Below are 26,363 nucleotides of genomic sequence, written 5' to 3'. Positions count from 1 at the left end.
CGTCTGTTGATTTTAGATAGCGTGCTCATGAATGTATAGTTGTTGTTGGTTTAGATATTAATTGACTAGATCATTAGTATTAGAACGTAATAAACTCTGTTATATTTTAAAGAGCAGATGTCTGTGATTACTTTGTGCATGTGTATTGTGATAATAGCTGTATATGTGGTCTGTGCTCGAACTTAAACCTTCACTTTCACTCTGAATGTGTCATAGTACTCAGACTGTTGACATTGTGAGTGAACACTAATTATGAGACTTAGTTTATCGTTATTGGTCCCTGTTCGCAGGGTGGTGCCCCGTTATTATTAATAATCATTAATAATTGTGACTGACATTAATAATTCTATTGATGTCAAGCATTTAGTTTCTTAGATGCTGATAACCCAAACACGCTCCTTTACATTCCCAACATAATGGTGCCCCCTTTTTGAGGCTATGTTATTTCCCAACACTTTCATCAAAACAGCTAGAAGCAGGCAAGCCTTCAGCCTGTAGCCTGCACAGTAACCTGCAAGAGGAACTTATTGCAGTAGGTAGATGGATGGATGGATGGATGGATTTTCATACTAAATGCTTTTTTTTTTTTTTTTTTTAAATTGTGTGCATAGTTCCATCATATACAGCACATTTTCCAGAACTGTTGCCACGGGCAACCAATTCGTAATACTGCAAATATGTCAATAAACAATACTTTTATCAGTGGGCCGTAGGCTTATTCACCATCAGCTGTATTAAGAGACATTTATTTAAAGAAAAATCTTCAAGATTGCCAGTTTAACAAAACAAAGATTGACACCAGGACAATGTCAATCGACTTTGACTATGTTTGAGCATCATTGATGTGAACACAGAGGAAGTGGAGTAGCCTTAGTTCCTGGATGGATTGGCTGAGCTCCCATCTTGCCTCTCCTCCTGCGGCGGTCGATGCCGCTTTAGGAGGTGTTTGGTGCAGCTGGTCCCGTAGGTGGTGATCCTCTCGAGGTCCGGTCCGCTGCACTTCCTCAAATCCCCACGCTTCAATTCTCCAATGTTGATTAGTGTATCTGTGTCATATTCCATACATGCTCCAGCAATAAACACCAAAAGACCACAAATTAAAACAAATTTCAAGCAAAGGCGTGCAACCTCCCAGATTATTTTTAATGAATATGTTTTCAAAAATTCACCCCCAACAAATGCATTATTTCTTCCAGTATGATTAAAGTTTGCAAAGAACTGCAGTGGCCAGTAGTTTAACAAAATTGCTGAACTTTGACTTCCTCCCTTACATAAATGGTACACTACCTCCTGCATTGATGAATGAATGAGTAAATTGTGCCCTGCAGAAATCAGCCATCTAATTCTGAGGAATACTGGTCTGCAGAAAACACTTCTCTAGAAAGGAGTCTGTCGGGGGCGACCGATAGTTCACCCAGTAGAGCATGCGCCCCACATAGGCTTTGTCCTTGTCAGCAGCCCGGGTTCTGCTGCCCTTTGCTGCGTGTGCCCTCTCTCTCTTTTCTCTTTCCTGTCAATAAAAGAGACACCGATTTTGCCTGATGGAATGTAAACAATTTGGTAGAGAAAATAGAAAAATAAAGTAAACAGTAAAAACGAATAAACTCTCCGTTACAAACATCCATCGCAATTTACAGATGGTTAACGTTTGACCCACTGATCTTACTGAAGTTGTGTGCTGATGAGGGTTTTATAACTGGCGTTTTAGCTCAATTTCAGTTTTTCAGTTCAGAAAATCATCATCAGACTGACCCGTCTGACCCATATATCATCAACTACTTTAGTAGTTTGAAGTACAAAGGTATCATAACCAATAGAAATGATGACCAAAGGTTCTTGTCCTATTTTAAAGTAGCCAAGCGTGATGAGGGGGTGACCACAATCTCCTGCTTGCAAATGGCATGCTCTGCACACCCAACCCCGTGCCCTCTCAAGGTCTGGTGAGAGAATAACTCATGCTACTTCATCTTTTGCTACATAGGCCAATATAACACAGTAGGAAAACACAGGGCGCTGTGTTGGTGTGTGTGTGTTTTCATGAAATATGAACCAGGAAATTGAGTTCCAGTAATATCCATTGGATTCACAGCTGATCAGAAGCTAAAACTTTGCTATCCTGATGTTTGGCAGTAAACCAAAGTGCTCACATAGTGAGAACCATAGTGTTCTTTTGTGGAGTTTACGTGTCTGAACTATATTATTGATTTGCACTGTTTTTCATGTTTTGTAGAGAGGAAGAGGTCCACAGGATATCTGTATAAAATGCTCTAGATCAGTTTAACACCACTACAGAAAGTGACTAAGTGGGCAGTTAAAAATTGTGATCAAATAAAATAAAAGGATTCAACCATGCAAAAGCCTCAGAAAGGTTAGATAAAACGCAAGCCTACTGTTTCAAAATCAAAGAACACATTCATTGTATCAGAGCACTCGCGTAAGAACGAGGTACTAGCAGAGCACTTCATATTTCTGTGAACCATTCTCTGTAAAAATCTGCAGGGGGAGGCTCGCAATAGCAGCAGTTTGCACTGTGTAGAAACAGATGTTTGCGGCTTGCAGCTCTCTCTCTCTCTCTCGCCCCCCATCTTTATCTCTATTTAGGACTACGAAAAGCAAACAAGCTAAGAAACCGAATAAAGCCACGTGTTCTATCTGTCTGTTTACCGATCTCTGTTCTTTTGGACCGGGCCGCACGTACAAACCCAACAAACGGCACTGTGCATTATTCCTTTTACCAACTTGCCCACGCTGTGACGTTCTTGATAAACAATACATGTGACCGTTAAATGTCAAATTGCATCGCAGCACTTATGGGAGTAGGTGACGGTGGCCAGTATCTTTTGGCTTGTTTAAAGTACGTATTTTGAGAGAGAACACAGCTACAATACAGTTCAGTGTTATTAATTACCATGTTTGTCTTGTTGCAAACCAGCTGTAGCATTTCTTCCCCTCGAGAGTATCTGGAACTTTTGTACCACCTCCTGAGCCCCCAAAGGAAGGGGAGTACAGTGGAAACAAAAACTGGAGACAAAGGTTTACACGATGAGGTTTCCAGCTTTAGCGTTACTGAGGAAGATGCTTTTCAATCTGCTCTTTCTATCTATCGATCTATCGATCTAGATATAGATATAGATATAGATAGTGGAAAGATAGATAGATAGTGGAAAGGGTGCTGTTTTTCTGGTGAGGACAATCCTGCCTATGCAGTTAAATTCTTTAAAAAAAAAAAAAAAACACGATGTTCAACATATGCTTTTATGCTTATATGCTGTAGCAGCTTTTAGACTACTACTACTACTATGACTCCGTGATCTTCAGTTAAAAACAGCTCAATGAGTTTTGATTTCCAGATCACAAAAAAACTGTTAGTGCTTAGTAGAGAGATCGAGGTGATTCTTCCACTGCTTGGCTGCCTAAAGTCACCATTTGACACTTTCATCACTGTGATTCACTACAGTTTCTCTCCAGAGCCATTCAATCTTTTACAGGTTGTTATTATTTGTCCTGTTGCTATACATGATGTCATTGACGAGTCTCATGTGACGTCTGGTTAGGGCCCGTGTGCACAGCTCAACATATTGGCGGCGCTCAGTAAACACAGCTCTGCCAAGCTTGATAAACAGCTGAGGGTTGTGTATAAAAGGCACAGTGTGATGTTGATCAGGACTTCTGCAGTGCGTTTATTTCCATTTGCCCGTGGCATTTTGAGGCCAGGTCTCCAAGTGCGAGGGCTCCACTGCAATCAGCCAGGGAATGAGCTTAATCGTTTATAATGAGACCAGAGTCCAACCTGCCAGCCTTATGAATGAGACAGACTAAACAGGTGAAAGCAGTCCAGCAGATCTTTTTATATCTCTACTGCAAGAAAGACAAGAAAATCTACATTATCAGTCTTGTAACTATTTAAATGGTATTTTCTGGAAGGTGATATTCCACTGTGATGCTTGTTTTGTTTCTATTTGTATCTTTTGAGAGATGACGTGTCAATCAAGTAACCATACGTTTGCCAGAGTTGTGGACTCGAGTCACCTTTTTGATTACTTCAGACAGGAGTTGATGGAATGGAAATGACTCTGACCTTAACTCAACGACTGATAACTCGACTTGTGCCCCGGCCACACTGCCTGCGTGAGAACTGCGTGTGTGTCGCGGAACCTCTTGTTTTTGAGTTTGACATGTTGACAGGTTAGAGCAGCCACACTGCCCATGTGGTTCACAGCAGAAATACAAAGTGAAAATGAGTGTAACAGACCGCTGTCGATCCGTGATCCGTACTGATCCCCCCTCACAGTTCGGCATGAATGTGAACCGTGGATCAATGACACAGTTTACCGTTAACCATCACAGTGTGAAATAAAGTTTTACTGACGATCGTTATTCGCCAATATTCAGTAAAATATGTGATCAGGACATCATTTATGCTTTTAGGCATGATTAAGATACTCTTCATATTAGGAACTAAAACCACATGGTTGAGGTTGGTGACAGATGGTTTTCATTATTAAAGGACATTTACTACAAACCATATACTGCATGATGCACATCCAAAATAACCACTTTGCTTTCCATGCTGTTGTGCTGTAGATGTTTGTGTCTTGAACCTCTTGAAATGTGAAATTTGTAAACTGATACTAGATAAATGACATTATAGGTCTTTTGCTGAAATTCCTAAAATGATCGACAGTTTGTATAAATTTACCTTACAAGAACATCCATGAGCCATGTAAATAATGAGATCCAAAAACACTTGTCACTTTCAAAGACAATGAATGCATTTAGTTTGGAGGTCTTGTTATCTAAACAAATCCAAAATAGTGACCATCAAGTCAGCATTTTCTTTTCTTGATGTTACACTATAATTGCATGGTTAACACATTCTCACCCCAATACGTGAAATACCACAGCTTGGTCAGTGCCTGTCAGCTTCAAACTGATGCCGTGGGTACCAACCTATGGTGTCAGTTGTGGACATGTCAGAGGAGGCATGTCAACATACGCTCGTCACATGCATAGTGTCTTTTTCAAATGAACATCTAGGATTAGGCCAAAAAAAAAGCACTTAGGTTTAGGGAAAGAGCGTGGTTGACGATAACGTGACAGACTAAAGACTTACGTGACAAAATGTCAACGTTTGCTTTAGGTTTCACAAGGGACTCTTGGACAAAAGTCCAGTTTGAACCCTACACCTACCCTTCCGCCCATTCTGTGTGGACTCTCACATGGACGCTGTTAGCTGCAAGCCTGGTGTGTCGCATACAGACGCCAAAAGGTGCCTCCATGTCAGACGAGTGGATTGTTCTTCAATCAGAGGATCGGCCATCCACGGCTCCGCTAGTCCATGTCGATTTGTTATTTGGGCAATATACTTGACCCCAGATCGCTCCCGTAGTCGGTGCCTGCCCTGTGTGAATGGGTATGAATGTTATTTAGAGTCCTGATGGGCAGCTGGCACCTTGCATAGTCGCCTCCGTCATCACTTAGTGAATGATGTCATGTAGTGTTAAAGTGCTTTGAGTGGTCGGAAGACTAAAAAAGTCCATTTACCATTGGGAGTGAGAATGGCATGATGTACTTTAAGCACAGATTGATATAAAAAGATTGTAATCCGTTGTTATGTGGAATAACTTTGACAACTAACGCAGTTTTATTAGTCAAGGTTTCGGAAATCAAATGTGTTAGTTTGTTTCAAAGGTGGGGTGAAAAGCCTGTCATCAGAGAGGGCAAGACGTGATGAAGTGTAATGATATGCCGATATTCTACAACAATGAATGGAAACCAATAGCTGCTTGGAACTGTCTTGCAAGTATTTTGTTTGGAAAAAAATACATCCGTGATTTGTGGTCCTTTAAAATTCAACACAGACTATATACATAGTATATAAGTATAAGATGGGATTCAAATAGGCCTGCACTTTGCGATGAACTGTAAATGTTGACACTCGCTAGTGCGGATTAGTTTCATATGAACTTTCTAGCAGACATAGTTGAATTGCAGGCCCCTGCCTGTACAAGGAAGGTTAATTAACCTTCCTTGTACATGGCTTGTATGATAGTTTGCACTGACAATATGGATCGAGAATTTAATCAAAATGGGCATAGAATGCAATCATCGCCAGTGAAGTAAGCCAGTCGAGCATACATTAAACATACTTCATAACTAGTAGACTGTATCCTGCATTCAACACTCGCATACACATAAGGAGGCAGGCAGTTTTTTTTCTAATCCCATCAGACACACTCCCATATCAGTACACAAACTGAGATTAATGCTGCTGGCTGTTTTCACTCTGGTTGAGCTTCCACAAAATGATGCAAGTCTGTTTACAAGCTCTGAAACTCGGCAGGAGATCAAGTGTGTAGCAACCTAATAGGATTTATGCTTGTACATGTTTTATAGTTCTCAGACAAAGAGGAAAATCTATGATGCAATTTGGGATTTTTGGAGGAAAAGAAAGGAATAAAAGAATCAATAAATAAAACCATTGAATCAATAAATGAAGGGATGACTGAACGGATCAATAAATGGCTGATGGATTCACCCAACAGTGGCTGACAAGTCAGAGAAAGGGAAAACAATTACAAGCTTGCATCCTCAACAAATCCAAGACAACTTGTTTGAATCTACACTCATTTAAAATCTATATATAACTATAACCAACTCTCACTGTACCAATCTGTAGCACTTTACATTAACTGTGTGAATTCCCCAAATGTGTGACTAAAGATTTAGCCGAAGACCCAAAATTAAATGTTGCCACGTTCTAGCAAGCAAAACCTTTTATAAAGGATTTTGTAAGTTGTGAGTGAATTATAAACTAGAAAGGTGCCCTAATATCTCTTCTGCCAGGTGTCTCCCCCTCCTGTACAGTCGAGATGGCGGCGAAGATAACGAAAAAGGAATTATTTATCTTGTATATTGCCTAGATTTTATGGATCATAACATATTAGGTATGGAATTGCCATGCATATGTTTAAATATACAATTTCAGAAAATGTTTAACGCAAAATCTTTGTATTTAAAGAAAATCTTTTCTTAAAATATGTAATTATTGGAGAGGTCTCATGGTGATTAGTGAGTAGCACTTACATTCACCACACGTTTCATTCCTCTCTTTATCTGAAGGTCTTTACAGATTCATTACAGTTCATATATCATTCATAGCCTGATTTATAGAACATATTCATTTTAAATGGATTTTTTTTATTCGCCTGGGTTGTCTCTCCTTAATCTGCAGATACTACATGTTCACCTTTTTCACAAGTTGCATATGTGTACTTCAACAGAACATTTCAGATTATGTCATTTGAAAAGTTTGGTTTTGTAGTTACATAATCTAGTCAGTCCCAATAAAAAAAACTATAACATACAGTACTGTATGTGTAGCAGAATTCAGTTGCCTTTTTTATTTCTTATCTAATGAATCATATCACAACCCCTTCAATTCAGCGTGCTACCCCACTGGGAGTGCCAATAAGCAGGTGAGGAACCCCTGTAATACAAGATGTCTCACCTTCTAATAAACCATTAGGTTTGGTGTCTTATTATGCCCTGTCCACACTACTCCGTTTCTCCTTGGATGCAGATTTGTCAAATAGAAACGATCTCCGTCCACACGGGAGTTTCAGCATCATTCTCGAGTTGATCTGCGTCCACGTGGCAGCCTTCCAAGGTGGACAGCACGTGACCATTAATGTACACTGGGCATGCGCGTGACGGTGTAAACAGGAAGTGGATTGCTTGCTTAGTTAAAAAAAAAAAAATACGACAGAGTAATAAAGTAGTCTTTAATAATGAAAGGTTGTATTTGATACTTAAGAGCTTCCTCTATAAACTCAAACAGACACAGTTCGTGGAAAGTTTTATTTTTCAGACGTAGTTACAGCGCTGCAGGTCTCTCGCTCTCTCTCTCTCCAAATTTACTTTAACATCAACACTTACACATAAACGTTTACTAGATTATGGGTCCATCAATGTGGTCTCTCACTCGTTTCCTCCGTGTTGTTGATGTCTGTTCTCACCAGTAGCTCTGAACGTCATGTCCGCCTAACAAGCTTCTAAGCTAATTTTAACATTACCGCCAATGGAGAAATGCTAACCGCGATTAGCATTACAGCGCTGCGGGTCTATCTCTCTCTCACATCAAATTTACTTTAAAATCAACACTTACACGTAAACGTTTACTAGAATATGGGTCCATAAATGTGATCAACACACGTCTCTCACTCTATTCTGCTCTTGCTTCGTGCAGGAAAGCTTAGCAGATCGCTAACAGTAGATCCGTGAAATAAAGACCATGGAATCCATAGAAGAGTTTCAAGACTTCAGTGTGAATCTTTCTTATTTGTAAAACTGTGGAAACACAATATGAAATATGGCTTTACAAACTGTCCCTATACACATTACATGAATACAAAACAACAATCCATTATATAGCCAGCATGTAACATGTCCGCCTAGCTAGCTTCTAAGCTAATTGTAACATTACCGCCAATGGAGAAATGCTAACCGCGATTAGCATTTAATACAACACAAATGTTATACTAAACACGCGAATAGAATATATCTACGTACATCTTTTCATGCTTCATAAAGACATACTTGCAGACTAAGGTCTATCAATGCTACCAAACGGAAGAAGTAAAACGTTAGTGCAGCGTGTCTTATCATTGGAATCTAAAAACAACGAGCTGCTCCATAGGGCTGATGCCGGTCACGCCGCTCGCTAATCACTCCAATAACAGCTGCTTCCTCCACAGAAATGCAGACTTTACTTTTAGCTAGCAGCAACATCATGTAGCTGTTGTGCTAGCAGCAATGCTTGCAATTAGTTATCCATGTTGAAATGAATCGCTGGTAGCCCAGTGTGTTTTCTTCCGGGTACTATCTTAGTGTTGAGTCCTAATCATGTTAATTGAGAAATACAAATCCAAGTCATCTTGGTTGTCAGTGGACACTGATACTGAACTAAGCAGAGCTAACACAATAGAATAAAAGCCTTGGCTGGACAGATTCTCCTCATGCCTATGTTATTACTGTTGGAGGTCTGTGATGGCTGTTAGCCGGCTGAGCCTGACAACAAAAGGTGGTTTTATCCTATAACGGAGTGCTAACATGTCTAATTCCTCTCTAGCGGATCAGTCTGTCTCTTTGGATGCAGCGGGGAAAGGAAAGTGGGAGAATTCTGAGTCCCACCGCAGTACAACAGTCCAATACACACAAATTGATCCCATCTATGGGGGCACGACATAAGAAGTTTGAAGACTGAGAGGTGTTTCACTCAGCCAGCTCCAAGGTCAGCCAGTGATCCGGGCCTGGGAGGCAGGGTGAAATGGAACCTGTGGAGGCATGTCAGAAATGTTAATTCTGGTTGACCAGGCATAAATAACAGTGTCAGAGGAATTAGAGTTAGTTCCTGTGCTTTGGGTTTCACTGACATGGCAAGGAATGTTTTGGTAGAGGGCCTGTGCTACCACTTCTCCAGGAAAAACTGTTTTCTGTATTGAATAAATACGTGTTATGACTATCGGTCCAATGACGCACAGGTCGAAGGGCACAATTTCAAAGCACTTTAGAAAACTTGGTTCTTTGGTTCTCTGACTTATTTTCCATAAATACTCAATTATCCTTCCCTTTTCCTCTTACTATACACACACACACACACACACACACACACACACACACACACACACACACTTGCAGCCTCGGTATGAGATTCCTTTTTCTTTGGCACTGTAGGGTCTGCGGTGACGTCACTGACCCAAGGGAAGCCAATTTTCCTATTTTCTACTATTATCTACTAAATAACCCGCCTACTGCTTGCCTGAGTCTCTTCCGCATTGAACAAGGTGTCACATGATGACATCTGGCAATCACAGGCCTTAAAAAGGTCTCCATCGACTCAGACTGAGATGAGAAAATTCCATGGAGGAGAGATATGAGATCTCAAAATGATGCCAAACTGCTGTATTAGGATGTATTGAACACTAGTAGTGATACAACAAGTGAAATATATAGTTAAATAGTATATAAAATATATATAATTATATAAAAACCAGCGCAACAGCTGGTTCCAAAAATGAGAATTTGGCTTCACTGTCCGTACTCAAACCTCTATTATGCTGGCCTGCTTCACTCAATCGAAGTAAAAGTTGTTTGTGGAGACATGTAAAACATGTTGTGCTGTGATTGTGCCGTATTTTTAGGCTTGTATCTGCATTATTTCAAATAAATATCTTCAATACAAGTGCTTTTTTTTCAGGCGAACCTGAAACTTTTCAATTTGAGCTGTGTTCCATCTTCATTCACTATTAACCAGTAACATATACACAATATTTACACATCTGAACAAGTGTCTCACAGGTTTTGCCTGTATTTAACCATCAAAATTATTAAAATAGACCTTGTAGTTAGAGATCTACACTCTCTTTAGTATGGGTATGCAATTTTCGAGCAGAGGCCTAAAAATAGGGCTAGTGTTTAAAAGTTAAATTAAGAAAGCTCTTTTCTAATTTTCAGTACAGTAATTCTTGTGGAAAATGTGATACGTGTCAGAGTTCATATATACTTGTCAGAATATGCTCGGTGTAAAAGCATGTGAATATCTAAACTGATGGAAATGGGTGATCTTTGTGTTGGTTCTTTCTGTAGGCCTCCAGGATGACCCGCTCAGATGAAGCCAGGGACATTGGGTGGGATGCCTGGGGCTCCTGGAGTGAGTGCTCTCGCACCTGTGGAGGAGGAGCTTCCTACTCTCTAAGACGCTGTCTCAATGGAGGGTAAGCCTTATTTCACATCTCAAAAGACACAATTTCAAAGCATTTTTGAAATATGGTGACCGTGTTGCAGAAATTTGAACATCAAAAAAAAAAAAAAAAATGTATCCAGCATGTGATCCCTGTACAAAGCTGCTGCCCATTGCTGGGGTGTTCATGAGACTGTTGAATGACTAAAACTATTATGGTCAGAGTTGCCAATCTACTCAAGCGAGACATTACATTTTGAATACCACAAATGATCCTGCTTAATTGTTGGGTATCTGTTGAGCAGATGTTTCCTGTCCCTTCACCTCATCTGTAGACTCATTATAGATGTATCATGTTATCCTGTCTGGTGTCCCAGGAGGATGAAAGCATAGATCTTGGTGACCATGAATATAGCTCACTGATGCCAAAAAAACATACTAATAGTCAGTACAGTAAGTATTGGTAGAAAGAGTATTTTGGTATTACATCAGTTCACAAAACAAATAGACAGATGTCTGAAAGCTAAAGGCACAATTTCAATTTATCAAAGCTTACCTGTTATTAATATATGTTTGGCCATCATTCCAATCTGTAATAATAATATTGTTCTTACAAAGTTAATTGCTGAGATCAGGTTGTAAACAAACCTCCAGGTTTGTCATACTTATTTAGAGGAAAAACTAAGATAAATGGGAAAAGTATTCAGCCAAACGTTGGTTGTAAACATCCATCTTATTATCTTATCGCAGTTGTACTTTAATAGATTAATGCCAAATTCACACTACACACCTTTCAACGTCATTAGATCACTGGTGATGCACATGGTGCGCAAGAAATGAATAGTGAAGAGTCTTTGGTGATTAGACTGCACTCTGAGGTCGTCTCTGAACCCCAAGCTGTTTTGGGGTGGTTTTTGCTCCAGTCACATTTTTCTCTCTGTGGCCTTAGTTTTCACTTCAAATTAAAAGTCCTGCACCTCTATGGAAACAGCACAATCATGGCCAGAAGTAGAGAGAACTCAAACGTTTGTCTTTTGTGCAGAATAACAAATTTACAATGCCATGAATCATAAAAAAGAAAAACTTTTTGCTAAGTGTCTACAAGTGTTACCAATGTCTCAAAAAATGCTTTAAAAAAGGCTTTACATGCTATGAAAGTTCACACTTTTACAACCTCTACTTCCAGCCTCTCCTCTCCTCAATGCACTGTGCTCAGCAACCTGCAGTTTCAGAATTTTATGTTTTTTACAGGATGTGTTGAGAGTATACGGTTTATTTGGGGCAAGATTTTAAATAAGACATGTAGAATAAAATGTTTTTGATGAAATATCACAAAATTAGCACACATGATGTTTTCAAGGACCATCGGGAATGATTAAAATCTGACAATAATGACGTTTTACAGCTTCTAGCTGTGATAGACGGTGTAGTTTTGTCGATTGTTTAAAGAAAACATGCTTTTTCATCCCACCGGTGGGATTTGGGGATCAGACGGTTAAATGGGGTAGTAATGGCAAGGTTAGTTCAGGAAAACTTGCCCCCGGAGTCTAGACTCTGGTGATGGGAGTTGGCTGAAGACCTGATGTTGGGATGAGAGCAAGACTGGGCACTTGATTTACTGTTCCTCAGTCTGCTGGTGTGTGTTTTTGGGGTCCTGTACCTCCTACCTGAGGGGAGCAGGGAGAACAAGCTGTTTCGTGAGTATGTTGTGTCCTTAATGACCCTCAGAAAATGTGAAAACTTAATTATATGTTATATATATGTTAAAGTGACAAATGTACAAGAAAAGAATCACAAAAATGGCGAGAAAACACTCGAGGCATTTATCTTTTATTTCAGCACAACCAACACTCAAAAACGACTACTACTACTTCTACAAATACTACTTTTATATGAACTACTACTACGACCACTACTACAGCTATTACTATGACTATGACTACTACTACTACTGCTGTTATTTCTGCTACTAACAATACTACTATTACTGCTAATAATAATATTTCTACTACTGTTATTTTAACTACTACTATGATCACTACTACTGCTATTGCTACTATTACTTCTACTCCTACTACTATTACTAGTACTACCACTACTAATACTACTTTTACTACTATTACTTTGACAGTAAAATTGTTTAGCTTCAAGCTTTTCCTGCATTGTAATTCAGCTCTTAGCTTCGTTCAATAATACAGTTTAGCTTCCAACTGCCATACATTACAGTTATACATTTCAACTAGAAGGGTTTTCAGCAGTGCAGTTTAATGCTTTTGGCCTTCAGTATTTTTCAGACAGGTGGTCTCCCATTTCTGTATTTTCAGCAAATGCATTTTCTAGTTGCTTCTATTGTTTCTGTTTTTTAACATGTAAAGTGTCTTTTAAAGCGCTATAAAAACGAAATGTATTATTATTATTATTATTATTATTATTATTAAAAACACCATAGTATGTAGTTTTCACCATGGTTTTCATCAGTTATGATAGCATCAAAGTAATTGCTGGGATCTGGGAACACAGTAACATCACTAAAAAGAAGCTTCATTGAAGAGAGGGAAAGAAGGAGCTGGAAACTCAGACAAGGTCCAGACAATCTCTACGGTCGGTGTGGAGCGGATGCTATAGAAAGTCAAGGAGACAGTGTCTGGGTCGGTTGTGTGTCCTGTATCTTCCTCACACTGATAAAAGTGTCGAATGGGTGGGTTTTCAAATCGCTGCTGTTTTTAAAAGCCACATTCAGACTGTCTACTTTCATTGTCAGCCTGTCTCTGCTCAGCGGTGCTGTACAGTGTTGCTTGTTCAGGAAGTCATCACAGGCAATCTATTTCAGACTGTGCCCCGTGGCATTATTCTATCGCCTCCTGGCAACACATTTGTCTCCATTTTATCTGACTGCAGTCTCACTTTCTCACCCATGCTGCTGCTGAAATTTCTCCTTCTGAAGTGAGAACTTTTCTACTGCACACAAACAAATGGCATATGCAGTAAATACACACAGCAGTGCTGAAGCTTGTTAATTCGCACCTTGTGGTTGTGAGTTGAAATTCATAGTTGTGAAAAAAAGATGAATAGGAGGTAACGCAAACTAGCCTTTGGGTTGTCTGGAGGGGGTTTTATGGTTGTGTGTCGTCATCGTTGGGCCCGTGTTGCTCCATTGAATGTTTCCTGTGGGGGAAAGGTTTTCTCCTATGGGGTGTAGAGCTACTGAAAAACATGTCGGCTAAGGCCAGGTCATGTGACGCCATGTGGACCAAAATGACGTTTTCCCATTGACGTACTGTATATTGGGAAAGAGACGTCTGTAACTCGGCGGATATTTTTGTATCCGCCGAGTTGGGGGGGTATTCCTATGATTTAGTATAGCTGTTTACTAAAGCAGGGGGACTCGCAAGACCGGACAAAAGTTATGAAGCAGAGGGGGAAAAGACTTCCCACAATGCAACTTGATAGCATCCAAAAACACTTACCAAACCCAGGCTTTTGAAAATAAGCCCAAGATGAGATACCCTGTGGGGCATCAACAGGGTTATTGTTATCAGTTCCAACTTTGGAAAGCCCGCTCCAGAGCACAGAGGGAGACACCATAAAACATTATAAAGTATACTGTAAATCCTTATAAGTTAATATAACTCCAACAAAACAGTTGAAATTGATTACATTGACAATTTTAAGTTTCACCAACTCATTTTTGTAAGTTGAATAAACATCCTTAATGACACTAACCTAATTTTCTAAGTTAAATACACATCATTGATTAAGTAGCTTTTAGTAGGTATGTCGTTTTCACAGTACAAATAGAGTCAAGAATACTCAACTAAAATATTTATATTACTTTTAAAGGAGCTGTATTTAACATTCTCAACATTTCTATAGCTACAAACCACTATGTGCTATGTAAACATTACTAGTCAACTTGACCACAGAATGAAGTCACTCTCCATCTGTGTGTGTGTGTTGTTATCAGAGCTTCTCCTGGCTATGTTGATATAGCCAGGAGATGTCAGATTTGGTTATGAATTGTGATTTACTGGGTTGGCCAACTAGGATAAGGGGATAAGCTCCCCTTAGCTGTTGTAAAAACAACTGTAAATCTCTCATGGCCTATTGCTTAAATATGGAATACCTACACGTGTATTCATTCTTTTCTTTTTTTGAAAATTAAAAAAAATTAGTTCCCAAGTGTTTCACTATGCCTTGTTTTTATGTAAGCAACAAAACTTCCATGACCTGACATCTCCCTGTGAATGTTCCTAAAGCAGTTCACATTGAGTTAACTCCTCCCACTTTGGTCCAGTATGCTGCCTCATTGTTTGTAGTGCTCCTAATAGGATTGAGGCCTCTGTGCTTCTTCCCTCTGGTCTTCCTCTGCTGTGGAGAATATGGCAATAGCAGTGGTTCAAAAGCATAGTTTATCAATGCCTGAATTGTGAACTGAATTGCAGCCAGCCAGTCTTGAATGTATTACGAAAAACGTGTTTCTGTTGATATATTCAGTTCATTACCTTTCATCTCTGCGCCTGTCTCCTGACAAATTGTCATTATCTTTCACTTTTCAACTGGGCTCTAAAAGACACCTGACACTAGTTGTTATCGTCACTTTTCATTATGCCAGCTGTACATTTCTTGGTGAAAGATGATAGAACGCTCTGTCATTTCACTATCAAAGGCATAACTCGCATATTCAGAATGCTTTTAATATCTATCATTGGTGAACAGTAAATTATTATCCTTTCCTTTTTTCTGTAAAAAACTACAATTTTAAAGAATCCGCTTTACAGGAATGTAATGTTTCTTGTGCTTTATGTCATTACAAAAAAGGATGATGAGGTGTGTCCTGCATTATTATGAAGGACTGCAACACACAGAGGTATTTAAAATAAAATACTAGAATTATACTCAATTAGACATCATGCTGTGACTTACTTTACCTCACTTTAGGCCGGTAGGAGCCTGGAACAAACGATAGCCTCAAGCGGTTTGATCTTCTTACCCAACTGATCCTTGCTCCTCCGTTATTTCTTCCAATCCTTTTCTGTTCCTGGTCTCTTGGACGCCTGGCTAGCAGGCTCATGATTATGCAAGACTGTGGTCCGTCATATGCCCATTGGTACTTGACGGCTGGTCAGAACCACGATCCTAATAATGGGTATTCTTTCCCTCAACAGCTACAAGGGTAAGCAATGGGCTCATTCCACACTGGAAAACAGACTTCAGTAAGGGACACAATATATGCTTTATTAAAATGGTTTTCAAACCGTATTTCATTTTAGTTGTGCAAAACTGGATTAACTGGTTGATTTTGCAGATGTATTCTCCGAGTGGCACAACCACTTCCCGGAGCTTTTCTATGGGGCTATCTCCCACACAGTGGATGAGACTGGCTGATGTTGTAAGGATTACAGATACTAGAACCCAAAAGCACAACTCAGAGAAAAAATATAAGTTCAGTTATTTTACTAGAGTTCAGGCAGGGTCAAAACCGGGAGGTCAGTCAAAACAGGCGAACAAATCCAATAAGGGGCAGGCAAAAATCCAAGGTCGAAAACAGGCAAACAGGGTCGGAACAGGCAGATCATGAACAATATAAAGGTACGCTGGAGAACTTGGCAAAAACACACAAGACAATCTGGCAGGGAACAAGTGCAAGTGAGGGGACCTAAATAGTGAGGGCTAATGAGGGAATGGGCTGCAGGTGAGATGGGTGTGGAGGACCAGATGAGGGGAATGAGAGATGATTGGGTGTGAATGGTAGGATCTGAAATGACAGGAGAGTTGGTAAAATAAGCAGACAGGATGAAAACAAACTAATATGAAGGGGAATTTGTGACAGATGTAGGGCCAACGCCTTAATATACCTAGTCAAAGGCAATTTCAGAACCACTAGATTCATTAACTAATTCTCTAACTGACTAATTCACAAAATAATACATTTGGAACATGTCCAGTACTTGAGCTAATCTGACAAGGATGAAGAGTTTCACTGTATTGTTGCAGTTGTTTACTGAGATAAAGAAAACATGCTTCTACAGCATTTCTCTAACATTGTTCACATGTTTTCTTTTTTGCATTGTACTGTGTGACACAGTATTTGTGCCCTGTCCTGAAAAACAGACCTGTGCAGTTGTCATGTCAGTGTTGTGAGTTTAGTAGAAGACGTATGGCCATAGCTGTAGACATTCCCAGACACACAAACAGTTTGAGCAGTTGTGTTGTAGTTGGTTCATTAATATGGAGCCGTGGCTCTCTGTGGTCTGTGTTTGGTTGAACTTGGAGGTGACTGAAAGGCTGTTGTGTGGTTCTCCCCAAAATGGCAGTTTAGCCTCAAGTTATTGTAAGGCAGCAGGAGAAATGTGCTCTTTAGTGGCAGTTAGCACACACGAGAGATTGGGTGTTATTGTTGCTAACAAGGTGGAACGGATTTAACAGCGTGTCCCTGCTGTCACGGGGAAAGAAGAGTTCTGCTATGCCACATTTCACACAGGGCTGAGGTTCATTCTGAAGCTCTGTGTGTGTGTGTGTGTGTGTGTGTGTGTGTGTGTGTGTGCGTGCGTGTGCATATCTGTGGGTTCAGCTTTGCGTGACATTTTGAGCTCTGCCAGCTGGAGCTCAGTAAAATGCTGAGATGGCTGCTGTCTAGGTGATGTATGCTGCAGGTGGAGTGTGATGTGACCTTACAGGTGTGTGTGAGTGTATGTGTGTGTGACCAACCTCAGTAGTCTCAACAGCAATGTGTATTTCCTGTTTATTCACACACCTCTCTGTCAAGAGTTATCAGAGTTATGTTCACTGTTCATAACAGGCTGAGCTAATAATTATCAGAAAATAACAGATAATTTTCTTGCTCTTAACAAAATCCCAGTAACTGGGGAACTGTTACAGAAGGAATTTAGAAAGAACAATTGCTACAGCTTAAAAACATCTATTTATTCATAAAAGTAATCTCTGTTATACTAAAGTCTGGCAAATATAGACGAGTTGCTCTATCAGTGGAATTAATTCTCATTAAAGCTTCTGATCAACAACTATGTGCATGTAGTGTTGTCTTTTCTTAAAGCTTGTGTATCACTGAGTCGCCTGTATTTGCAATAGTGATGACAATGTTTCTTTTACCTTCCTTTGCAGAAGCTGTGACGGCAAAAACATCCGCTACAGAACATGTAGCAACATGGTGAGTCTGGACTTTACCTTATTTTTAATGTAGTTACTAAATTAAAAGACTATGAATAAATAATAATAAAAATACCTTTCATGTTAACTTGAAAAGGAAAACTATATCTGAAAGTGTTGAATTCTCAGCTGTAAATCTTACATTCACACCTTTTTGAAGGTGATATGTGAATGCCCTCCCAATAGAAATGACAGAATCGGCAGTTTCAGCAAGAGCCCCAAAGCAACACATGTTTACGTTCAAGTGACAACACTGCAGCGGTCCTAGGAATTCTGACTCTGTGCTTTTGGGAGCAAAAGAGGTCGTCGGGTGATGTTATGAAAGAGCCACAAAGTCTGTGTAGGGAGGAGTTTGGGTGTAGATGGATGGATCAACAGACTTTAACATTAGAGACGACGGTTCGATTCCCGCTCCATACTGCAAGTCAACATTGACTTCTTAGAACAATCGGTGTCATGGTTCAGTCACAGTAAATGACCAGTTCACAGAAAGTTTGTCTACGAGACGGACTTGACGAGTTTGATCCTGCCCTTTATCAACATGTTTTTTATTGTAACCATGATGACGAAGGACCCCTAACTTAAACAGAGTATCCAAAATAAAATGCTTCCTTAAACCTAACCAATTTATTTAAAAATATTTGCATAACGTAGTAATATTCTCTAACGGCAGCCTGCTACACAGCACAAGTTAGATGCTGCTGTGGTCCTTTCTCTTCAGTACCAGTAACAACACGCTGTCTCACCGACACATATCGGCTCCAGCACAACTGTGTTCTTACTGTGTCTCGTTCTCCTGCCGGGGCTCAGCCTGCCAGCTGCTCCAGCTGCTCAGAGCAAAGGAAGCATTTATGATATTTTACCACAGAGCTTTTATTTTTCTTCCTTTTGATAATAAAAAAAACATGCTGACATTAGTTTTGACTGCAAAAAGGAATGACACAGTCTGATTTCAGTTGGTCTTCAATTGAACTGTGTATTTTAGATTTTCAATTAGATATATGGAGTGACGCCTGTGAAGCTGATGGCATCTCTTCAGTTCTCAGTAATTAGAATCTCTAAGTTAAGTTAATGCTTACCAACTTTATCATTTAAAATCTTCTGACCTCCAGTATTTGAAGTAAGGGTCAGGGTACTTTAATATTCATATGTCAGAAACATACAGTATGTAGCCAATATTTTATAGCTGCTAGTTGTGAACATTAACTAGGCTGCCACTCAAAATGTTTGTGCCTCTGCTGTCCCAAGCAAAGAAGGTAACCAAAGATCTCAACTCTTTTGAGTTTCAGTAATTTCTAACTTTGGTTTCTAAACCAAAATGATAAAGGATTTGTGTACCACAAAAATGTAATGCGTTTTGTGTGCCAGGTTGAGAAATAAAGGACACATCAATTATTTAGCTATAATAAAGTCTGTTTAATGATAATACCTCCACCAGTCCTTGACAGTCCATCATGTAATATCAACATCGTCATTGGATCCATGAGAGACCAGCAACCACCACCAATCTGATGATGGTAGTTTTACAGGACTTCACTTTCCCAAACCACAGAAGAGCATCCAGCCTGTTGAAACAACCTTCTTAACCCGTTTTTTAATCAGAGGAGGACAAGTCTTATTTCTCTTCTTCCCCACGGAAGTGGTTTAGTTTGGATTCATTGTAGAGCTTCTATCAGATCTAGTGGGAAATGTTCCCAGGATAATATTTATCCCCTTTCCCCTATTCACACATGGAGGCTAACTGTCTGAACTGAAGGCTGTGTTTATAGGCTCCATACAGGCGTCTGAAGGATATGTAGACAGGCTGAGTGAAGCTGTGTCAGGCTAGATGTTTCCAGTTTTCAGTCAGAAAGAAGAGAGACTTATTGGCTGCCAAAAGTCAGCCAGTTGTCACCCAGAGGAACAAGCATCCCGTATTGATCTGAGAGAGCTCTCAGTGCACAAAGGCATCCAGGTGTAAAGATGTTGAGAGCTTTTCTGCACCACTACCTCCTCTGCATGGTCAGACATGCTGTATATTTCCTCCGTCCATTCTCAACCACACACATTTTAATATAATCCTATATTTCATTACCTTCTCTAAAATGTGGTTCTAATTGTCGTAGAAATTGCATTTGTAACAGCACACCTTGACCAGGGTTCCAACATATCCTGGAAAACCTGGAAGCTCTTTTTTCAGATTTCTAGTAGAAGACAACTGACCCCGCTTGTCTCAGATATATTGGAATCAGTGTATGTGCCAGCAGATACAGTTACATAAATGTCCAAATGTTGGCTTCACAGACATGCACTCACTTGAAATATTTTACAGACATGTATACACTTTGCCATGAGATAAAAAGAAGTAGGTAATACGTGGGTTTGGATGTAAGTTACAATATGATAAAAAACAGCAGCACTCACTAATATCTAATAAAAACATTTTCATTTAGTTTAGTAAGATGACAGAGGATGGGATAAAAGATCTCTTGAAGATGTTTGTTGTTGCTTCCCTGTATCGTCTTCCTGATGGGAGTTTTTCAAATTCATAAAACAAACGAAGTGAAGGGTCCTGAACTATAAATGTTGCTTTCCTCTTGGTTTGTGTAGTGACAGCTCCACCAGCTTTCTCTGAGGGTTCTGCATAATCTTGCTAACAGTATTTTTCTTTGCTCACATCGAAGCTATTTTATTTGCATCGCCTTCTTAAAAATGTAGTCTGATTGTTCTTACAAATTCAAGTTGGTGTCTAAAATCATTACTAAATATTTAAAACTGCATACCGTCTCTACAGCTTGGCCCTCAGTTGTAATTGACTGACGCATTGTTGAACGCGAGTTCCTTAGTCTTGTTTACATTTATGAGCAAACAACCATGTTAAACACCATGTTAACAGATTGCTGATAAGATTTATCTAGGGAACCTCTAATTCATTGTTATCTTTAAACATGAAACCTACCGTTGCCTTATTACCAGTCAATTTAAAGAGCCTAAGTTGCGGTCATAGATCTGCATGTCATTTATATATAGAGAAGAGTATTAAAAGCTGAACTGAAATCATGGTGATAATCCATTAACTGATGTACATATTGACAAGAGTTTAAACATTTATACCTTTACATAAAGATATCCACTTAGAACAAGCTTAACCAGGCTGTCGGTGGGCAGGTGGTGTTTAAGAGGTTTTAAAATGACTCGCTCAATTAAGCACATGCTAAATGCTCCCCTATGTTCAGCAGCTGTCTAGCTGTGTCCCGGTGCTGTTTGCTGGTGGGCAGGTATACAGTGGGTTTATCAGAGCTTCTTCGTGCTGGGGAAACGAGGTGGCTGAGAGCGGTGAGACTGAGTTTAAACATTCAACTTGCTGAAGTAAAACCAAAACAATGTAAATGTTATAATAGGAGACACATGACCTGTGAAATGGAATATGAGAGAAACAACAGTAAATTATAAAAGCCTTTTGGAAAATCAGTTGGTGAAAAATCATTAATTCATCAATGTAAATGTATTAACTGTCACATTTAATCATTATTTTTAAGCATTTTACATGTTTAAAAACGTCCTTTAAATGCCAATTTAATAAAGTGGGACTAAAATGAATTGTCCTTGTTGTTCTTCTCCTCAGGATTGCCCAGCGGAGTCAGGTGATTTCCGGGCCCAGCAGTGTTCAGCCCACAATGACATCAAGTACCAGGGTGTCGCCTATGAGTGGTTTCCGTCCCCTTATGACCCCTCAGCACCCTGTGCACTGCGCTGCCAGACTAAAGGGAGGAGTCTCACTGTTGAACTGGCTCCCAAGGTGCTGGATGGGACACGATGCCGGGCGGATGCTTTTGACATGTGCATCAGTGGAGTGTGTCAGGTAACAGATTGTATTATAAGTCAGTTGTAGTACAGTCACTGTCATCCACCTCTGATATGATTAGATAAATCCACCATTTGCCTCCATATCTATGTGAAGGAGGCTCATATTTAATATGCACGTTTATTAATTGGATAGTGCATGCTTGTGAGGAGTTCACATGTTCGTGTTCCTTGTAGCTCCTTTAGTTTTATTTGTATTTTTTGAATGAATCTATTGATACTGAATTAACCAGCTATGAATTGTAGGTTTTATTATTCTCCCAAGCTAGTCCCCAGCAATGTGGCATTTTAGAAAGTGTGCATCTCTCTTTTAATAGCAGGAAAATCAGTGAGAGTGCCATCACACTTTCTCTTTACGCAATGGAAAGTTGCTGACCCTGCACAGATAAGACAGTGTGAACATGAAATTAATCAGAACTGTGTTTTGGTTATTTGGATTACTTATACAGTTGGATCTCCATTAGGGCGGAGAATAATTGCTTTCGAGTTGCAGAAGATCAATTTCTCGGCCGCTGTGATCCCTGCTGTTTTTGTTTTTTTCGTTTTTTGTTTTCATTTTGTGTATCTGTGTATTTATCTTTTGTATCCTTAATTATTGTCTGTGTGTGTGTGTGTGTGGGGGGGGGGGGGGGGGGATTTGATCACAAACCTTAGTAAACATGCAGTGCCAACCCAACAAGTCATCCCAATTGAACAACAAAACACGTTGTGGATCTATTCCTTCCAGAATTACACAGCTGGTTATGGTTTGGTTAGCTTTAAACACAAATGCACTTTGGTTAGGTTGAGGGAAAGATCATGGTTTGGGTTCAACTTACTCTTTGATTAAGGTTACGGGATATTCATCGTCATGGTTACAATAATAACAATGCAACTAAGGTTAGGTAATGGTTAAGAAACAAGCAGGTTATTAAAAGGGAATAAACAGCCTACTATCCACAACCCAAACCTCCTCCCTCTGGACTTTCTGGTTCTGTCACATGACTTCCTCTTTTGCTCCCAATAAACATAAGTAATACAGCCACTATAGGGCTCAGTTAAACATAAGCACATGTTTTTGCCATATGCTTAAAATACTGATGCTCACATTTAAACTGGAGGACGACCTCTTACTACCCCTAGTGCTCAGCCATATTCTACAATAGTTTGTCTAGTTACGATGAGATACCTCACTGTTTAAAACAGAAGATAGGAATGGCCACGCTTGCAATTATTTTCACAAGATCACAAGTTAATTATTGTTGTTATCTCGATATAACAATGCTTGTTTTCTTGTCATAGACTTTTAAATTATCTTGATTCCGGAGAAAACTAAAAGGCCGATTTCTCAAGATGACGAGATCATTTAGAACAAATAAGGACTGATTGGAATGTTCTCTTTAACAGAGAGACAGAATGTTCGACCTTGACTGAAGTATGGTTTGATGCGTTGATCAATAATGAGTAGATCTGACGTGTTGTGCTTAAATCAGTTGCTACAGTTGTCAAGAAGCCATCTACGCATGCGCCTCAGTCCTGATCTCTGATAAACATAATTGCTAACTGGGTTTTTTTTAACAATTTTATGTTTTTAACATTTGTGACCTGAATTTTTTTTTCCCCAAGAAGATAAAACCAAACAAACATGAAACGTTCCCGATGATAGGGGCAACACAAACAGCCGAGTTCAGTGAGTTGAGTGCAATGCTTGTTTTCTTGAGATAACCAAATAATTAACTCGTGATTTTAAGATAACAACATCAAATAGTAATTTCAATCACAGCTCGGATTCTGTGGTTTAGAATTTCCTCATTGCTTTATTGCCTTGCAGCCAATAATGTGGTCTCACATGTAGTAATGGGGCCATCATGAACTGAGAGGGTGAGCTGGGACATGGAAACTGTGGTCCCTACAGCATCATAATCATGTCACGGCCTCTATTCTTAGTTGAGCTTTGTTTCAGGATAAACAGAGCTAGATTTACAGTGGAATGCTTCCCCTCCCAGGCTGGCTGCTTGATAAGAGGCTGTTTGTGACAGCATGACAGGAGGAGGAGCGCACATATCACGCTTGACAGATCCATTTTCCAAACAATTATGCATACTCTTTGGCCCATAGGTAATGAAACCTATTACAAGCTACTTACTGAGTGTTCTTGAATTTAAATACCTTCAGCTTTGTTGGAAAACAACTGATGAGCTTTGGAAACCTTGTCAGTTTGACATGCTGTTTGAAGATGAATATAACAAATAATATTTGGCAATTTGTCAGTGTGGGTGGTTATGGTTACCAAATGTTTTTTGACTGTCATTTAAACACTCCCAGAGCCACTGGTAAAGTGATGCTTTTCTGACAAATGCATTTCTGTCACCAGCTATACATTGTAATCATGACGAATGAAATATAATATATATACTATGACATGGTCAGCTTAAATCAAGCAATCCGATTGGTTCATAGACCTATGGCCTCTAATTCCTTTGCACTTTCAGTATCACTCCATGTCAGAGAAAAAACGCTGAACTGATGTGTTGTCATGGGATCACTCCCACCAACACAGAACAGGTTACAGAGCACAGAGAGCCCTCTCTGCAAGAAACCCTTAGGTTTCAGTTAAATATATACTTGCTTACAGTGGCGGGCTGTGCATTTTATACCTGGGCCATCACTGCTGTCCTTCAGCTGAAACACAGCTACGGTTATTATTTGTTTTGTGTAAAAATGAAGCAAACACCTGTAGATACACTATCTGCCGAGAGTGCGTCTCCTCTCTGCTCTGACTGCTGCGGGAGGCTTCTGTGTGCACCGGTATTACATCCCTCCTGGTTTCCCTTCCGTGCGTGTGTTGTGTTCGCTTAACAGCTGCAGCGGTTTTCTGCCTCTGTCACCTGATTCGTCGCACATTCACAAACATATTGCTGGAGATCTAAAAGACACATCTCATATCAATTGCATGGATTACGATTGTATAAGTTAGCACTGAGAAGAAAATACATTTATGCAAAGATTGCAACAACCTGGATTCGAACTCTGGCCAGCAAAATAATAACAAACCCAAAAGCGGTCGCACTACGCAGTCTGCCATTTACTCTGACGGATGCATGTCATTCACATATTTATCCATTAGCTCATACCTCGTTACTGCCCAGGGAACGTTTTGGTTTAGGGTGAACTGAAACAACTGGTTTCCTTCGGCATCTCTCCGAACACTTCCAAACATATTTATCAATGCTTTTTCGCGGGGCTTCGACCATACACCACCAACGCATTTTGACGAAAACAAATGTATTTTTGGAGGATTATACAGTGACGATCGTACTTTGAAAATACACAAAATAATTGCGAACTCTTGTCTCCGAAATCAACTTACTTTGTTGACAAATTCTTTGCCACGGTTGGTCAGATTGCCCAATGTGATGCCTGCCAGAAAAACAGGACCTCTATGATGGAGAAAATTCAGTATAACCCGTAGAGGTGAATAAACATTAAATTTAACATGTTGTATGAAGTCTTGTTGGTGTAAGCTTTGGTTTGCATTCTAAGGTGACTGAGCCCTTCAGACTAGTCTGGATGGATCTAGTTGGCAAGCTGAAATGCACCAACAATGGTTACGTATGTGTGTGGACCACTTCACAAAGTGGCTAGAAGTCTACCCTCTAACAACTAAGAGAGCTGAAGTAGTGACATTGTGCATAATATATATTTTTTAAGCATGGCGCCCCAAAACGTATCCTGACCGACCGAACAAGAGTTCGCAATTATTTAGTGTATTTTCAAAGTACGATCGTCACTTTATAATCGTCACAAAAGTACATTTGTTTTTGTCAAAATGCGTCGGTGGTGTATGGACAAAGCCTCGCGAAAAAGCATTGATAAGGTTTTGTTCGAAGATACGCCCCAGGAAACCAGTTGTTTCAGTTCAACCTAAACCTAAATGACTTGGTGAATAAATTACTGAATGTCTGTTAAATTACCAAGCACAAGTGGCGGACCGCGTAGCGCGACCGTCTTAATGAGTTTTACTGTTTTGCTCGCCAGAGTTCGAATCCAGGTTGTTGCAATCTTTGCATAAATGTATTTTCTTCTATGTATTTCTTCATACGTGGCTGTGATGCAGTGCTAACTTATACAATCGGAATCCCTGCAATTGATATGAGATGTGTCTTTTAGATCTCCAACAATATGTTTGTGAATGTGTGACGAATCAGGCGACAGAGGCAGAAAACCGCTGCAGCTGTTAAGCGAACACAACACACACACGGAAGGGAAACCAGTAGGGACATAACACCGGCGGAGGGGCTCACAGCAGCACCCGCTGCTTGTTCACGACAGTGCAGAACGTACGTGCTTTAACGTCAAAACACAAGAACATTCTCCAATAACACCAGAACAAGTCGCTAGATTTGTCACTAGTAGCTTTTGACAAAAAAAGTCGCCATGAGGGTTTTGAAAGTCACCAGATTTAGCGAGAAAGTCGGCAAGTTGCCAACACTGGCAGCGGCTAAATATGTCCCCAGAGCAACATTGGACATAACAATGGTTCCAATCACATATTAAACCAAACAAAAATCTTCATTAAAAACAAGTTGTACAAATAATAATATATAAACAAGCATCTTAAAGCTACTGCAGA

General features: G+C 39.8%; 1 protein-coding gene across 6 annotated transcripts in view; it reads left to right on the top strand.

Annotated features, from left to right (window-relative positions):
* Positions 1 to 26,363, top strand: part of LOC116382869 (ADAMTS-like protein 3) — a 213,537-nt gene that overhangs the window by 103,556 nt on the left and 83,618 nt on the right. For all 6 annotated transcript variants that reach the window (XM_031846271.1, XM_031846272.1, XM_031846274.1 and 3 more), the window contains exons 4-6: positions 10,648 to 10,775; positions 17,864 to 17,909; positions 21,513 to 21,749. In XM_031846271.1, the coding sequence (XP_031702131.1) occupies positions 10,648 to 10,775; positions 17,864 to 17,909; positions 21,513 to 21,749 (411 nt within the window). The remainder of the gene's footprint in view (positions 1 to 10,647; positions 10,776 to 17,863; positions 17,910 to 21,512; positions 21,750 to 26,363) is intronic.

The sequence above is a fragment of the Anarrhichthys ocellatus genome, unplaced genomic scaffold (assembly GCF_004355925.1).
Source record: "Anarrhichthys ocellatus isolate YVR2014 unplaced genomic scaffold, GSC_Weel_1.0 scaffold6, whole genome shotgun sequence".
Taxonomy (NCBI): Eukaryota; Metazoa; Chordata; class Actinopteri; order Perciformes; family Anarhichadidae; genus Anarrhichthys; species Anarrhichthys ocellatus.
Note: the sequence above shows the minus strand (reverse complement) of the source record. Positions and strands in the feature narration are given on the sequence as shown.